General features: G+C 43.8%; 1 protein-coding gene across 1 annotated transcript; it reads left to right on the forward strand.

The window, feature by feature from the left end:
• Positions 1-22: 22 nt before the first annotated feature.
• Positions 23-17,279, forward strand: LOC137421397 (tetraspanin-15). Its single transcript, XM_068107415.2, has 8 exons — positions 23-247; positions 11,678-11,863; positions 12,073-12,147; positions 13,345-13,440; positions 14,937-15,053; positions 15,254-15,307; positions 15,649-15,765; positions 15,887-17,279. Exons 1-8 carry the CDS (start codon positions 158-160, stop codon positions 15,998-16,000), a joined length of 849 nt encoding a protein of 282 aa, XP_067963516.2. The 5' UTR covers positions 23-157; the 3' UTR covers positions 16,001-17,279.
• The last annotated feature ends 678 nt before the right edge of the window (positions 17,280-17,957 follow it).

A 17,957-nucleotide genomic window follows, 5' to 3' on the forward strand; every position in this document is an offset into this window, starting at 1 on the left:
CGTCATCGCTCGTAACCAATGCGGCGACGTACGTGGCTACGTCATCCAGGTGTGTTCTCGCCATCTGCAGACTTGGTGCTGTTTGCGGAACTGTCTCCGCTCACGTCTGGGTTACCTGTCCAGGTGACCAAGTTCGAGAGTCGAGTGGAACCAAGACATGGCGTGTGGGATTGGCACGGCCACCTGTTCCGCTCTCACCTACCGCGGTCTCAAGTACTCGTTATTCGTGTACTGCTTTCTTTTCTGGGTTCGTTATCAGATCTCTCACCTTATTACTCTGCCGATCGTCTCTGACGCCATTTAGCGCACCGCACACACATATGCGCGCATGAGTCGCGTGCACACACCTTCAGACCTTCTCTTTCCATTTTGATTGTATGTAGGTTTGATGATTTTTAAACAGGTGTGTTTAATAATTCCACTTTCTGCAGCATGTAACCACACCTCTAACTCCTCCCCTTCTCACCTTCACTAGCACACCACGCCCCTTTCACGTCTCTTCACTCCAATCAGATGTAACTTTTTGTAAACTAGCCCATCGGGCAGAGCCGTCTAGAACACAGTGTATGTATGTATGTATGTATGTATGTATGTATGTATGTATGTATGTATGTACGTACGTATGTCCATCCCATCAAACGTATACCAATCAGAGCTGAGAGTCTGGTCACATGATAGGGTGATGTGATTACGTCTGATGTCATTACGGCGGTGCGGCGGCCGACTCTCCACACTCCGCCATTTTCATTTACTAGGGCATTGCCCGTACTATATCTATATCTAAAATTATATCCCCCCCCTCTATTTACATGAAATGGTTTGGTCCAAAGCGAACGGCTTCCGGAGTTTGGTAAAGAAATCGCCATCGCGTGCACAAACGCGCAGGAAAGCGAATGAATCGCAAATTCGTTTTTATTAGTTTTAAAACATAGTTTAACGCCAACATAGTTTGCAAACGTGAAATAAATGAATACGCTCTCAAATGTGCCATCCGAGGCAGAGTGTGTCCGCCACGTTCGGCACACGCGATAGTTCGCTGCTCTCTGATTGGTTGAATCGTTTTTTGGACATAGCTCGGTAAGTAATTGTCCGATTAATATGAAACCTTGAAAAGGCACATCCTCGGGTCCCCAGCAATATACCTGGCAAGTTAAAAGTATATCGGACCCGTGGTTGTCGAGAAACAGCGGTCACAGACAAACGTACAAACGTACAAACAGAGATTACTGGAATTATAGATAGATATGCCGTTCATGCCGAACATATTGTCGAACCTGTCATATATCACAATCGCCATGCGTTTTACGTTTTTCATTCAGTGTGAATCCTGGTGTCCACAGTTATTTACGGTCCTGGTCGTAATACCTTTACGTTTTTCATTCAGTGTGAAACACAAACAAACCGATTGTTAAAATGACCATGAAATATCGAAAGCATCGGCATTACATCTTTTCCAACAATACGGTATGTATAGGCCTGAGGCTTTATGACTCACCGTCCGCTTCGGACAAATTACGCCCAGGTTTCTTAATACAGTGGTATCGTTTCAGTAGTATTATTTTCGTAATAATAATAATAATATTATAGGAAAGATAACCATAACACTTTAATCCCAATGTCGTGAATGGAAAGTTGATGGATTGAAATGGTGTAACCGCGGAAGTAAGGAATTCACCTCGGTTTAAAAAAAATAATATAATTTTTGTAATAATAACGTAACGTTATTATAGTAAATCTAATCATAACACTAATCCCTTTGTAGTGACTGCAACGTTACTAGAGGTTAAATATATATCTAATATATATTAACCCTTTGAGTACGGGATTTATTTTGATAAAAATACCCCCGGTACGGGATTAATTTGGCATTACGGGAATGCAACCACGTACTGACGATCTATTTTTAGGTATAGTCGATGACGTGTAGTAACGTCATCCGTACACAAAACTTTTTCGCGGGTTGCGGCACTGGACGTCATCCGTACTCAAAGGGTTAAAGTAGCGGAAGTTTTGTGTCTGGTTGTCATTCTATGTCATTACGTCTATGATGCCATTACGGCGTAAACACCCACACACTTCGAGAGCGGCAGGAAAGGTCATTCCTCTTTGGGGTATATAGATTACAGTCTCTCTATGATCGGGTCTCAAGAACATTGGGTGTGTGTTTATTTACCAAGTTTCTTGTGGAGAGATCGCCAAGTGGTTTAAGCATACGAGCAAGCACTCCATTCAAAACCGTTAAGGAACAACTGGCTCGGTGAGCACTAGCTATCTGCTTGGTAAAGGAGCACACCTCCAACCTTTGTGGGGTACATAGATTACAGTAGATCTTCCCTCAGTTCTGTAAGTAAAACTTACCTCACGGATGTCGGGATTCCTCCAAATTTCTTTGTTTAATGTTATGAACAGCATTAGCGACTGTTTAAAAAGCTAATCATATGTGTTTGTGGTTTATAATATTTTACAAGCCCGGCTACACCGCTGTTAGATTTTCGGTCTTGATTTTGGTACTGTGGTATGTTTATGGTAAAACGAGTACAGGTACGAATCTACCGACTTGGGGATGTTCTCCTTACAGGTGTGATGTACACTGTACAGTACAAAACATGGAGGGAATGCTTTAATTTAATAATAATAATAATAATAATAATAATAACACCCAACGTACACCCCACACTGTGACGTCCTACACTAGGTACAGGTACGGAATTCAAATATGCAGGTGACACAGTTTGGTTCTTGTCACACACCAAACCTGTCCACCAAGTTTCATCCAAATCCGTCCATATGTTTTTGAGTTGTCGTGTTCACAGACGTACAGACAGAGGTGAAAATAAAATCGATTTTGGTGAAGATCCAAATCCAGATACTATAATTATTTCATTCCCAAGGTATTCTTCACCATTGAGTGATAGGATCATGATATCTCCACAATCACTACGCTCAAGCATTCAACAAACTTAGCCAAGGAGAGGAGACCTTGGAAGAGTGGCTCACAGTAGGTATAAGTCCTTCCTCATCCCAAAGTCTAAAGAGACACAACTGCCTCACATATATAGACCAATAACCTGTCTGCCAACAACATACAAACTCCTTACGGGAATCATCACAAAATTGTCCACTGCCTGGATAGACTATACGAAAGCTTTTGATAGTGTCTCACATTCGTGGATGATAAAATGCATGCAAATAGACAAAATCAATCCCCAAATAATCAATCTGATAGAGAAAGCAATGGAGCTCTGGAATACCACATTGATATTACAGCACTCGGAAGGAAAGATTGAAATACCAGGAATGAAGATGCATCGAGGAATCTTCCAGGGAGACAGCCATTCATCCCTCCTGTTTTGCCTGGCCCTGGACCCACTGAGCAACCTCATTAATGAGCAAGGAATTGGATACAACCCGACGTCAAATAAGAGAACGTACAAAGACACAAAAAGTTGACACATCAACTTTACATGGATTATTTAAAACTCTTTCACCAAACGACGAAAAATTGGGAGAACAACTCAAATTAGTGAAACAGTACTCTGACATTCAAATGGAATTTGGCCTGGTTAATTATGCCAAGTGTACATTCATACAAGGTAGACCAACTAACATGGACAACATAAAAATTTACACAAATACAACAATACAGGAGCTAGACAACTACGCATCTCACAAATACCTCGGAGTAGAATATGTCACAACCAAATATGTCACAACCAAATACCAAATATGTCACAACCACAACCAAAAAAGGCCACCAAATATGTCACAACAAATTAGCAAACCAATTACCAAATAATACCTGGGTAGAACGAGGCTGATCCTGAAAACATACCTTTCTCCAAGGAACAAAATCAAAGTGATAAACCAACTCGTAATACCAGTATTCCAGTACAGCTGCAGCCACAATCAGATAAACTGGTGTAGGGTTGTAAATAATCTGGCCATAATCAGAAATCAAACTGGCTATCAAAACAAGGAAATACCTCACCATCCACAAAATGTTTTACAAAAATCAATGCATCCCGAGGATGTACCTGCCGATACGAGAATGAGGTAGCAGCTGGATGGAGCTCAACCAACTGCACAGAATGACAACTGTAGGATTGTAAAAATATGTAAAAACTGCAACAGACTACCAAATCCAATTTGTAAGAAAACGCAAAGACAACAAACCAGAGAAGGCATCCCTAACCCACCAAGCAAAAAATTTCCAGACAGGTGCGAATGAAAGATGTCACACAACAAACCCAAACAATAATGAGTACAGTCCCTACAATTGTAAAAAAAATAAAAGAAAAAAACAAGAAAGCAAAATACAAAATGAACTAGAAGGAGCAATCATTGATTGCAGAGCCTCGCCAGGACTTGTTTTCAGTAGTTTTTAAGGCTTTTGTATTAAAACAAATATGGCGCCATAATCACGTGACCAATGACGTCTTCATTTTTTTTTCTACACCAATTTATCCCTAGATGATGCTCAAGAAATTTAGTCTTGATCGGATGAAGTTTTGTTCTTGTTGAATTATGACATCATAATGGAGGCACCTATGACATCATCATCAACATATGTTATTCCACAGGGAGAATTCTTTACAATGAGCCATGTCTCAATTTTTTTCTATGCAGCGCTTTCGGAGATATAGAGGTACATTGTTTTTTGATTTTTCCAAAATTGCGCCTCTACCATGTGACCTATATCATAACTATCATTAAAAAAAAAATTATACTGGAGGAGGTGCTGCTCTGGTCAAAATTTCGTGTCAATTGGAAAGAGAAAAAAAATTGCAGAGAATGTTTTTTTTCATACTGATCAGATCAAGCATTGTACAAGCATGATGTCATAATTAAGGCACCGATTACATCATCATTATCATATCTTATTCCCCATGGGGAGTACTTGACAATGAGCCCTGTTTCAATTTTTTCCATGAGCGGTTTTGGAGCTGTAGAGGTGGAAATTTTTTGCAATATGGCGTCTGTACCACGTGGTCTATGACGTCGTAATTATGAATAAAAGATTATAGAGGCAGAGGCGCTCCTATGGTAAAATTTCGTGTAAGCGAAACTCGCGTTGGAGTTTCGCGAGATCCAAAAGATCCAAAAGATAATTGGATCTCGCGAGATCTCGGAGACGGTGGGAGGGATTTTCGAAGCTCCACACGGTCTCCACGTTTTTCGAAGTTAAGTCTGTTCACAATTGTATTTTGTCGAAACTGTATTTATCTTTCGGTGTGTGAAGTTATTGTGTGCAACTTTGGTTGTTTCTCGGTGTTTATCTTTCATAAATTGATCGTCTGTTTGCCGTGTCGCGAGCAAGGCCTTTGCCACGTCGCGAACGATTTGAAATCGAAGTTAAGTGATTGTTCCCATTTGTATTTTTGTTAAAACTGTATTTATTTATGGTGTTGTACGTATATTGTGTCCCGACGAAGATTTTTCGGTGCAAATCTTTCATACCTGTATTGAAAATCGTGTTAATTCGTGTCGTGTCTTGAGGCCTTGTACAGTGTGCACTGTACAACCTTGAGGCTTTGTTTTTCTCTCAGCGGTCCGTCGTTTGTGATCCAATAACTTTCGTTCTCTGTATTCCCAGTCTTTTCACCCATAGCCTACTTCCTTGTGTAAATCTCAACTCAAAAAAAAAACATTTCCTTCTCTGTTCTCATTCGTTTTTTCATTCTTATTCGTTCGTATTCGTTCGTTCGTTCTTCGACCACGTGTTTCTCCCCCATTTCCCCAGATAGTTTTCACTCATTAACCTTCAATGTTTACACTTTCCCCTCAAGTTATGTATTCCGTCATATTTTATAACACCTTTTTCTTCTTCTTCTTTAAAAGGCTGCTTTCGACTTGCTCACCAAATCAATTCATCCCAAAAAAAATATCCATCTCCTATAGTGCCTTTTTTCTACATTCCCTAAACTCTCCTGCACTCCATCCTCCATCCAGCGTCCTTAAACGTATTTTTAACTCAAAGGTCACAAGAAACTCATTTTGCAATAAATGTTCGTTTCCCATAAATCGTACACTTTCAAAAATCCAATCTCACCCCTCCCCTCCAAATCTTCCCCATAACCCCTCCCCTCCAAATCTTCCCCATCACCCCTCCCCTCCAAATCTTCCCCATCACCCATCCCTTTCAAATCTCCCCCCTTGCCCCCTCCCTCCTAAACTACCCCCTCACCCCTCCACGCCAAGACGCCCCCTCGCCCCTCCCCTCCTAGACTCCTGCCTCACCCCTCCCCTCCAAATCTCCCCCATATCCCATCCCTTTAAAATCCCTCCCCTTGTCCCTTCCCTCCCAAACTCCCCCCTCACCCCTCCCCTTCAAATCTCCCCACCCTCATTGCTTCTCAATTTCCCCCCTCTCACTCCCCCTCCTCAAAGCATCCTCCCCGCTTCTTCCCCCTTCAAACTCTCACCTCCATCTTCCCCAACCTTCTGCCTCGCTCTTCCCCCTCCTCAAATAACACCTCATTGTGGCTCACCCAATCACCATCAAACCTTTTGCCTGCCCCATCCTTCCCTTTCTCCGAGCTATTCTGAAATCTCTGACACACCTTCAACAGCTCTCCCTACCTCTTCCACCTCTTCCACATCTTACCCTACCCCTCCTCCCCCCTGTTCTGTATCTGATGCTCCCCCTTCCTCTTCATTAACGGTATGGATCTCAAACATCCGGGGCCTTCGTTCAAACTTAACTGATCTCTCCATACAGGTTGCTTCTGTCAAACCAGACGTGATCTGCTTAACAGAAACTTTCCTCCTTTATGATGTCTCTGATTCCATAGTATCTCTCCCGGGCTACTCCCTCCTCCGGTATGATAGACCTGAGCCTCGTCCTGGAGGCGGGGTTGCTATCTTTATCAAAAACTCTCTTCCTCACTCGCCCTGCACTGCACTCTCTCCACCTCACCCCCAGGAATACCTCTGGCTACGGCTTCCCCTTCGCTCCCACCTCTTGTTCATATGTGTGTTGTACCATCCACCAAACAGTGATGACTCCATCTACATCTCGCTGTCTGATGATATGGACCAACTTCTATCTACTCATCCCAACTCTCTCTTCCTCATACGTGGTGATTTCAACTGTCATCATGCCAGTTGGCTGGGTGTGGGTCCCTCTCTCACCAGCCATGGCTCCTCAGCAAAGGACTTCTGCGACTCACTGGGACTGACACAATCTGTCAATTTCCCGACCCGGATCTCAGTCAACGGAACATCTTCTCTTCTGGACTTGGTTATGACAAACTTCCCTGAAAATGTCTGCTGCTCTTCTTCTGCTCCGATCGGATCATCTGATCATGTCCTTGTTAAAGTGGACATCTCTCTGACCATCGTCAGGGAGCCTGCTCAGCGTCGACGAGTCTGGCATTTCACTCAGGCCAACTGGCACGGTCTTCAAACAGCCATCAATCATCTGGACTGGTCTCCCATCTCTACCACCTCTGACATCAACTCATCCTGGGAATTCTTCCAAAGTAAATTGCTCTCTCTCATGCACAGATTTATCCCATCCCGTCTTCAGTTGTCATACCCTTCCTCCCGTCCATGGTACACGGAATCTTGTGGTGAGGCTGTTGCCGAGAAACAACTTGCCTTCGTCTCCTGGAAAGCAAATCCAACGGAAGGAAATCTCATTTCCTTTCACAAAGCCCGAAACAAGTGTGTGTCCACCCTCAGGAGAGCCAGGAAACAATATCTCTCCGTTCTCAAGACCGAACTCTCTTATCTGTCTCCCTCTTCCAAATCCTGGTGGCATCTGGTCAAATCCGTTTCTGGTGTTTGTTCCCCCTCCATCCCCTCCCTTACCTCAAACGGCTACACAGCTGACTCCACACGTGAAAAAGCTGAATGCCTCAACTCTGTGTTTGCCTCTAAATCTTGTGTCCCAAACCCATCCCTCTCTGTACCCACCATACCCAGTCGTACCCTGCTGCTACTGGACTCCGTGTCCTTTCCTCCTGACAAGGTGGAAAAGTTTCTGTCAACCCTCGACTCTGATTCTGCAACTGGACCCGACGGCATCAGCCCACGGGTCCTAAAATCCTGCTCTGCTGCTCTATCTCACCCTCTCTCTGTTCTCTTCACCCTCTCTTTTGCTCAAGGTAAACTGCCATCTGCTTGGAAATCAGCCAACATCACCGCTTTGCACAAAAAAGGTGCAAAAACAGATCCTAGCAACTACAGACCAATCAGCCTTCTCCCAATTATCAGCAAAGTCATGGAATCCATCATTGCTTCGGATATGAAATCTTTCCTCTTCTCCAATGGCTTGATCTCTGATCATCAATTTGGTTTCAGACCAGGTCACTCTACTCTGGACATGCTGCTTCTGCTGTCTCAACAATGGATGGAGGTCCTCAATGCCAAACAGGAAATTAGAGCTGTCTCCCTCGACATATCACGTGCCTTCGACACGGTCTGGCACCCCGCTCTGCTCACCAAACTCTCCTCCTTTGGTATCCATGGAAATCTCCACGCATGGCTGGCGGACTTCCTCTCTAGTCGTCGTCAACGTGTGGCCCTGAATGGGTTTCTCTCATCTCCTCTTCCTGTTCAGGCTGGAGTTCCCCAAGGCAGTGTTCTGGGCCCCGTGCTTTTTCTGGTCTTCATCAATGATCTCTCTGACTCTCTCGAAAATCCTCTCTATCTCTTTGCTGATGACTCCACTCTCTGCTGCTCCATTCCTCTTCCCTCAGATCGGCAGTCTGCTGCCTCCTCACTCTCTGAAGACCTGGACAAAATCACAGACTAGTCAAACAAGTGGAACATGTCTTTCAATCCTGACAAATCTCACACTCTTACTATGTCTCTCCGAAAAGATCGACTGGACAACCCTCCCATCTACTTTCTCAACAATCCTCTCCAAGAAGTTCTGTCGCTCAAGATTTTGGGTCTCACTATCTGCCATGATCTTTCTTGGGAAAACCATATTTCCAAGCTGGCCTCCAAAGCCAGTCGCCGACTGGGCATCCTCCGTCGTGCGAAGTCCTTCCTCGGCACACCTGAGCTCCTCACCACATACAAGGCGTTCATCCGCAGCTCAATGGAATACTGTTCTCCCCTATGGGCCGGTGCTCCTGCCTCACACCTAGCTCGGCTTCACGCTGTTGAAACCAAAGCTTTCAGAATTATTGGAATCTCCCGCGATGAAGCTATCTCTGAGGGCCTTTCACTCACTCACCGCAGGCAGGTAGGTGGTCTTTCTGTCTTCTACCGACTCCTCTCCGGCCTTGCACCCCCAGCTCTCTCTGTGCTCTGTCCCCCAAATATTCCTACAGGTCGCACAAGATCTGCCAGCAACCCTCTGATGGTTAAACTGCCGAAATCTCGGCTCTCTGCTCACCTTCACTCTTTCATTCCTCTTTTCTCCCGCCTCTGGAACAAACTCCCTCACTCCCTTCAATCCCACTCCTCCCTCCAGGTCTTTAAAACAGCTGTTCACCACCATCTCTTATCTTCCCCCATCCAAAACCTTGATCTTTTCTACCCCCGCTAATTCACCCCAGATCCACCTTGTTTGAAATTCCAACTTCTTTCCTGGAAGTCCTGGCAGTGTCCATATGTTTTATACCTCTCCCACCGCCCCCTTCCCATGCCCCCCCCCCCCCAAAGCCCTCGCCCTCTCTCAGATCTCTCCATGTCTCCATGTCTCTCGGTCCCTGCTCTCAAATGTTGTGTTTTGTGTCCTTCCCCCTCTCTCCCCATCTTGTCTACCGCTCCCGATGTTGTATGTTTTATGTGTCGGTTTGTCTTTCTGTGTGATTAATGTTCGCTCTTTCACGAGCCTCGATCTTGTATACAAAAAAAAAAAAAAAAAAAAAAAAATCGGACCAACGGTTACCGAAAAAAAAAAAAAATTTAAAGCAGCTTTTCGCTTCGCGAGCGCAAGGTAATGAGCAATAATGGCCATGAGAGTAACAGGATGTGAAAGAATCAATGTGTGTTGAAGAGATCATCGATGGGATGGCAGGATACATGAGACTAGAGGTATGCGCACTCGCCTCAGAGCTGTCTACCCTTGGTTTGAATCTCAACCCAGTTGTAAACTGTCATCCTGGTGTTTTGTGTGAGGACGAGACAACGGAGGCAAGGAGGCACTTCCCAATTGGGAGAACAAGGGGACTGATGAATGCAGGTGGGCAACCAGTCTGGACTTTGGGAGAGTGAGCAGGTAAGGGTTTGTCGGGGAACGCATGCAGCCTCGGGTGGTTTGGGGAGGACATAAATAGTAGAAGGCAGGAAGAGCAAGGACAGATGTACACTTCTGTAAAATGGAGAATCCACAAGCTTGCCACAAGTGGGAGAGTGACACTCCTTGGAAATCCACATCCTGCCTTAAGATACCAATGGTGCGGAAGGTCATCTATCTATAATGCCAGCAATCTCTGTGTGTCTGTCTGTGTGTTTGTCTGTGACCGCTGTTTCTCGACAACCACGGGTCCGATATACTTGAAACTTGCCAGGTATATTGCTGGGGACCCGAGGATGTGCCTTTTCAAGGTTTCATATTAATCGGACAATTACTTACCGAGATATGTCCAAAAAACGCTTCAACCAATCAGAGAGCAGCGAGCTATCACGTATGCCGAACGTGGCGATCAGACTCTGCCTCGGACGGCACATTTGACAGCGTATTCATTTATTTCACGTTGGAAAACTATGTTGCCGTTAAACTATGTTTTAAAACGAATTCAAACTGCGATTAAATTAAAACGATTCATCCTAACTGCGATTTGCGAACTTCCGGACAGTGACGACTTATCTTCCGGCAGCCAATCACAGAACGCTCTGTTGCGTAGGCGTGGCCGATGTGAGACGAGCGGAGCTGAGCGCGTTACGAGCTGACCGCCATTACGGTACGTAATTCGATTTCTTATGCGCATTATTTCTCCCAATTCAGTCAGAGCGAAGGGCGGAAGCGAAGAGCGTTGCTTTTTTTGTTTACGGGCGTACGGGCGGGGTAGAGCGTACGGGTAGCGTTTTTTTTTTTTTTTGGCCACGGAACGGGCACCCACGTACGGGCAATGCCCTAGTCTATCTATAATTCCAGTAATCTCTGTCTGTCTGTACGTTTGTCTGTGACCGCTGTTTCTCGACAACCACGGGTCCGATATACTTTTAACTTGCCAGGTATATTGCTGGGGACCCGAGGATGTGCCTTTTCAAGGTTTCATATTAATCGGACAATTACTTACCGAGCTATGTCCAAAAAACGATTCAACCAATCAGAGAGCAGCGAACGATCGCGTGTGCCGAACGTGGCGGGCACACTCTGCCTCGGATGGCACATTTGACAGCGTATTCATTTATTTCACGTTTGCAAACTATGTTGGCGTTAAACTATGTTTTACAACTAATAAAAACGAATTTGCGATTCATTCGCTTTCCTGCGCGTTTGTGCACGCGATGGCGATTTCTTTACCAAACTCCGGAAGCCGTTCGCTTTGGACCAAACCATTGCATGTAAATAGAGGGGGGGGATTGTCACCACTCGCAAGCCGTTCGCTTTGGACCAAACCATTTCATGTAAATAGAGGGGGGGGATATAATTTTAGATATAGATATAGTACGGGCATGCCCTAGTGCTTTAAATTGGTGTAAACGGAATAAAATTTTGATGCGTAAGTGAATATTTCACACTTTCATCAAACTCCCTGTGTCCCATATCCAGGTGCTGGGATTGGTTCTCCTGTTTCTGGGAATCTATGCAGAGACGCAACGACCTGAAACCAGGGAGCTCCAGCATGTATTCCTGGCTCCAGCAATCATCCTGATCCTCTGTGGCCTAACTCTCTTTTCCATCAGCTTAATTGGAGCTGTTGGAGCCCTGAGAGATAACCCCTCCTTTCTGCACACGGTAAGCACCACTCTTCCCAAAGAGTGCACCACCAATTGAGATTCTGTGCATTCCTCAATTTCGACATGTTCTACTCTTCATATTTTTGGATGTTAGGTCTCATTCATTGTCTGCATCCTCCAGAATTAACCTATTCCATTGTTTCCTTGCATGGTTTCCCAAATCCTATCTTTATTCCAAAATCTTTATCTTCCACCTTTTGTCCACAGTTCTTTGGTTTTCTCGTGGTCGGGTTGCTGCTTCAACTCCTTGGAGGAGTTGTCGCTGTCATTTTTCGACAACAGGTATGTATTGTTGTGGGAATGCCATATCCATATCGGACGTGACTTTGCATAATATAGCAATAGTTATTTCCCATATTGCATGTTTATAATACGTGTGAGGTAATTTAATTGTGATATATGATATGCATCGTTGTATGTACAGAAATTTGCGTCTTACCTCCCCACATGTGTTTGTTTAAAACCGCTATCCCTTCATACCCTTTTTACGTTTTATCCTGTCGTAATCTGTCTTTTATGTTATTTAAAACATGCTGACAGGCCTTCGGCGCTCGTAAAGGCCGGAATGCCGTCACGACACGGAAAGTGCACCTTTCGAAGTGGGTAAAATGTCAGGGTCGGTTGCCCCGCTCACAGACTGAAAAATGGGCCAATTTTCACCTGACCAGGGAGGGGCTAGTGGTGTCATGGATGTGGGTGGGGCCGAGGCTATAAAAGGAGGGGTTGTGCAAACCATGGGGAAGAAGAAGTTCAGAGACTTGTAGCGGAACCTGGACATGAACTTGAGGGGTTTATCCACGGCATGAAGCATCTGTCTGCTTAAGCTTCTCAACACGCCCCACTTCCCTGTCATGCTGGCCCAGTTCACCGACAAACTGTTTTCCTGCGAGGCCATATCTCGACCTGGGACTAAGGTGTGTTCTGTTGGGCACAGCAGGGTGTTTTGCCTTGTTTGATTCTCCCTGGTCTATTCTGAGGTGTGACTGGGGCCCGTTAAGTGATTAGATAGATAAGGATCAACATCATAATTATGACGTCATAATTATGAGTAAAAAAAAATTCTACAGGCACAGGTGCTCTTATGGTAAAACTTCGTGTCAATCGGACCAACGGTTGCCGAGAAAATGAGTTTTTAAAATGCAGACACGCACGTATGCAACCGAATGCTTAACCCTGCTTTTTGCTTCGTGGGCGCAGGGTAATAACATCAATTTGCTCCCCCCCTGTTCTTCGGGTAACATCACATTGATGAGGTATATTTTGGGTTTGGATATATTGTCCTGTAAGTATCTCAAGTTTGGTCTCCAGTTTATTTAGTTTTTAAATTCAGGTGCCAAGGCTCATGGAAGTGCAGAGCAACAGCGGGTCAAATAGTTATTAAATACAAAGAGCTGTTTCGGTGACCCGGCATAACTGATGGACCCCCTCCCTTCACCCCCACCCTCTTCTCTTCTCCTCCCCCCCCCCCCCCCTTTTAAGGCTTACACCTTCTTCAGCAACCGGCTTCGGAGTGGTATTCGCCATTACTACGACGATTTGGATTTCAAAAACATAATGGACTACACTCAAATAAAGGTGAGACGGATTGTTGCATTTACGTGTGGGTCGATGTACATTGATCATCACGTTACCTCGAGGCCTGATCTGAAAAATAGTGGGCTGAGGAGCACTTTGCACATTCCGAGGAATTACATTGAGTACCAGGAAATTTAAGGGGATATAGTCGTAGTTTTTAAAGTCTTTTAAAAACGATTTGAGACATTTCACCTGCGCAGCGGAGACAGGGTTTTGCAATCGCTTCTGTGTGTGGGTGTCCATAACTGTCCAGGCCATAACTTTTTTTCATTTGAGTTTTTGTCATAAAATTTTCACACACCTTTATTATGAGAATAATAATTGAGTCAAAATGTCGAAGGACAGGGTCGTAGTCAGTACAAATAGCCCTTGTTAGTCCGTCCACCGCTGTGCAGCGCGAGAGGGCTGGGTTTATAATCGCTTTTGTCCGCTTGCATTTTGAGATGCCTTCTAGTTTACTATTTGAGCTTTTGGTATCAATTTTTCAACAAACATTTCTAAGAGAATATGGAGAACAGTAATGAATAAAATGTACATTTTTACCATTCGCTCGCGAAGTGAAAAGCAAGGTTAGGCATTTGGTTGTGTACATGTGGCGTGCGTGTCTGCATTTTATAATAGATTTTCTCGGCAACCATTGGTCCAATTGACACAGAATTTTACCATAAGAGTGCCTCCGCCTGTGTAATTTTTGATTCATAATTATGACATCAAAAGTCACGTGATACAGACGCCATCTTGGAAAAACGTTACACATATATATCTCCGAAACCACTCAATGGAAAAAATTGAAACAACGCTCATTGTCAAGTACTCCCCATGGGAAATAAGATATGTTGATGATGTCATCGGTGCCTTCATTATGACGTCATAATTTAAGAGGTACAACGCTTGATCCAATCAGTATGAATTTTTTTTCTCTGCAACTGTTAGTCCGATGGACACGGAATTTTGACCATTGAAGCGCCTCCTCCTGTATAAATTTTTAATTATAATTATGACGTCATAGGTCACGTGGTACAGGCGCCATCTTGGGAAAATTGAAAAATGGTGCACCATTATGTCTTTGAAACCATTCCATGGAAAAAATTGAAAAGTGGGTCATTGTAAAGAACTCCGCATTGGGAATAAGTGGTGTTAACGATGACGTCATTGGTGCCCTAATTATGACGTCATAATTCGACAGGGACAACGCATAGTGTGATCAGTTTGAAATTCATTGAGCGTGATCTACACAACAATTATGTTAGAGACTATAAATTTGTGATGTCATCGCTCACGTGGTCTGGCAGCCATATTGGATCAAAGAAAAAACCCTTCAAAAACAGAAGAGTTGGCTTGCAACAAGTAGACTGTGTAGGGTAAGTATTCTCTGAATACCATCTAGTTTTTTTTAGCTGTTGCTTTCATAAAGTTGAGTTCGAGTACAAAGCGGACGCGGATGGCCTTTGCATTTTGGGATGTTTCTTGTTACATGTTACGTTCGCTCCATGCAGTTGTCTTGTTGCGGGGCCGACAGTTACATGGACTGGAAGGTGAACGAGTACCACAGCTGTGAGGCACCTGGTCCCGCAGCTTGCGGAGTTCCATATTCCTGCTGCGTGCAGCCAAAGGTAAGCTCATGGTGGGGGCTTAAGGGGTATAAACACGGAGAGCCGCAGCACACACATGTGACTGATGAGGGTCCGTTGTTTCTCCAGCCACTAATGGTGGATTTGCCTGCCGAGGTCAAAGTTGGAAGAGCTTGGGAATTTTATTGTTTCGTCTTCAATAATTCTTCACTCAATATAACTCGATTGCATGTTTCCTCCAGGGTGTGAAACCTGTAATAAATTCTCAGTGTGGATTTTACGCTCTATTGGAAGAGGTACCATACTTTTCTTCACACTTTTCCTGTTTATAACAAAAATAACAAACTCTCTGATGTTATTGGTTCATTAAGTTCCTTTATTGGTTTATATTCTTATTACACTGTGAATTCATCGACATTTTTCAGTAAGTGCTCAAATTGTGTGGTGTGTTTGCATGTGTTTTTGTGTGTACGTTTGTGTGTGTGTTTGTGTACGTGTGTGTCTGTGTGCATGTGTACGTTTGTGCATGTGTACATTTGTGTGTGCATATGTGTGTGTGTTTTCGTGTTTACATGTCTACGTGTGTGTGTGTCTGTGTGTGTGTGTGTGTGTGTGTGTGTGTGTGTGTGTGTGTTAGAGAGTCGAACTCCTCGATAGGGTGGCTACGCGAGGTTGCATCAACGCGGCAGCCCATTGGTTAATCGATCATTTCACGGTCATGGCAGTTCTTCTGTTTGTAGTGTTTTTTCCTCAGGTAAGTGGATTATCAATGTTGGGAAGCAGAGTGAGCAATACTTACGAAGGTGACCATGAGCTGGTAGTCGAAGTAGTAAAATCGGTAATCGTTTGTTTCTTGTCACCGTGTGATTGAACAGTTTCTCGGTTTGTTGCTTTGCTGTTTCTACATTCAACGGCTTGAAGATCTGATACACGAGATCGAAAATGATGAAAAGGATCAGCGAGTGAGACTGGCCCAAACTGCGTGTTAACGAGGAATAATAATCCATGTTAAGGTGGTGAGATGTGAACACGTGATTTGTGTATAATCCTTTCTTAACCACATGGATTTAGTGCGGTTTTTTTTTATGTATCATTCATTGTTTGTTCATGCTTTAAACATGACGTCACAGCTATGAAGCACTTTTGGTACAACACGCAGGATAAATCTCAATCTCTCTATATCTTTCCACCATCTCCCCTGTCTCCTCACTTCGGTCACAGCGACTTCATTTGGTTCATTTAATAAAAAACTACTTCTTTTTTTTCTAAATAATAAATTGCTGGTTATTTGAAGGCAAAACTGATTTTATTATAATTCTTTTATTTGTATATACAGGGTGAGTCCAAAGTAGCGCCCGATTTCTGTTTATATATATCTATATAATAATAGCGTAAGGACTCGACTTTGTTATCCCTTTTACGCCGCACCCAGTGACCCGATGCCCACGGCACTAATGGATTTACGATCTAAGAACCGCACTCTTTGTTTATCACGTACAGCCATACTCGAAAAATCTGAATTAGCCGACGTTGGGGCCCAAAAGAATCCGATTAACTGCCGATACGACGCCATCTTACGACGCCATCGTATTGGCGTCTGCTGGGCGAAGGCGAAGCAAGCCGTCCGCTGGTTGGACAGGCGAAGGCGAAAGCAAGCCGTCCACTGAGTGGACAATCCAGAGCATGCATTTGTGCCGGTGTCGGCGATCGTTGTTCATATACGCACTCTTCATTCTCATCTTTCTTCCTAACTCTTACTCGGACAAGCAAATCCCCTATGCCATCCATAATGGTACACTCTATCCATACACCACATCCTCCCTTCCGTGGATGTTCCACGGGTTTCGTCTAGTATATATATATTTCTGTCAGTTGATTGTTTGTTTGTCATTTGTATTACAGTGTACAAGAAGGTCGAAATAAATGAATGACATGTTTATCTAACCATTTATTCTTTGGAAAATTATTACGGAAAATTATTATGGGGGAAACCCTTAGCTACATTCGTTGCCGTTTTCGGATGACCGGACTTCTTTGCAGTGGCTACCGACCCTGTTGCTTCAAATTTCTCGACAATCAATCGTATGTTTCTTCCCTGGGGTGGGTTAATATCGAATTCCTGTGCCAAACGGCGTGCCATCATCGTTGGTTGTTCATTACATCTGTAGTAATGTTTCATGGCCGCAATGCGTTGATTCATTGAAAGGTAATTCATGGTTCAATTTGGTGCAACTTCAGTAACTTTCCAAACTCTCAGCAATAACCTGCAAAACAAACAAATAAATAAATAAATTAAGAAAATTAATAATCTGCAAGACAATTATTAACAACATGACATCCCAGAAAGAATCTGACAGCCGAAAAAACAGAAATCGGGCGCTACTTTTGACTCACCCTGTGTATATATATATATATATATCAAAATATTATTTCAGTTCTCCAACCTAATGAGCGCACGCTGTGACGTCACCGCCACGCACGTACGCCTTGCCTGCCAAGCTCCGGAAAAGCCATCCGACAATGCGTAATTTAGATCTTAGTTCAGATACTATCACAAGTGCATACAAAAACTCAAAGTTACCGACCTGGTTTCGCCCTTGTTGGGGCTTCATCAGGGCAATGCAGTGAGTCCTGCATACACTTGTGAATCTGAAAACCTTTCGGTGATAAACCAGTCATTATGCGACTCCATACTATCAGTGGTGAACCGCAATATTTCTGTATATATATATATATAGTGCTCCCATTAAGGTACAGCGAAAGCTGGATGGGATACCTTAATGGCGGTTCACCACTGATAGTATGGAGTCGCATAATGACATATATATATATATACACACACACACACACACAAACATGCACACACAAGGTCGAGGCTCATGTAAGTTATTCTTAAATAAAAATCCAGTTTCCCCATTTGAAAAGGTAAATAATTGTACTCCCAAC

The sequence above is a fragment of the Myxine glutinosa genome, chromosome 2 (genome assembly GCF_964187855.1).
Source record: "Myxine glutinosa chromosome 2, kmMyxGlut1.1, whole genome shotgun sequence".
Classification (NCBI taxonomy): Eukaryota; Metazoa; Chordata; class Myxini; order Myxiniformes; family Myxinidae; genus Myxine; species Myxine glutinosa.

Coding starts and splice junctions, on each gene's coding strand:
- LOC137421397 (XM_068107415.2), top strand. CDS start 158: ATGGCGTGTGGGATTGGCACGGCCACCTGTTCCGCTCTCACCTACCGC. Junction 13,441..14,936: donor TGGACTACACTCAAATAAAG/GTGAGACGGATT, acceptor CGCTCCATGCAG/TTGTCTTGTTGCGGGGCCGA. Junction 15,766..15,886: donor TTGTAGTGTTTTTTCCTCAG/GTAAGTGGATTA, acceptor GTGATTGAACAG/TTTCTCGGTTTGTTGCTTTG.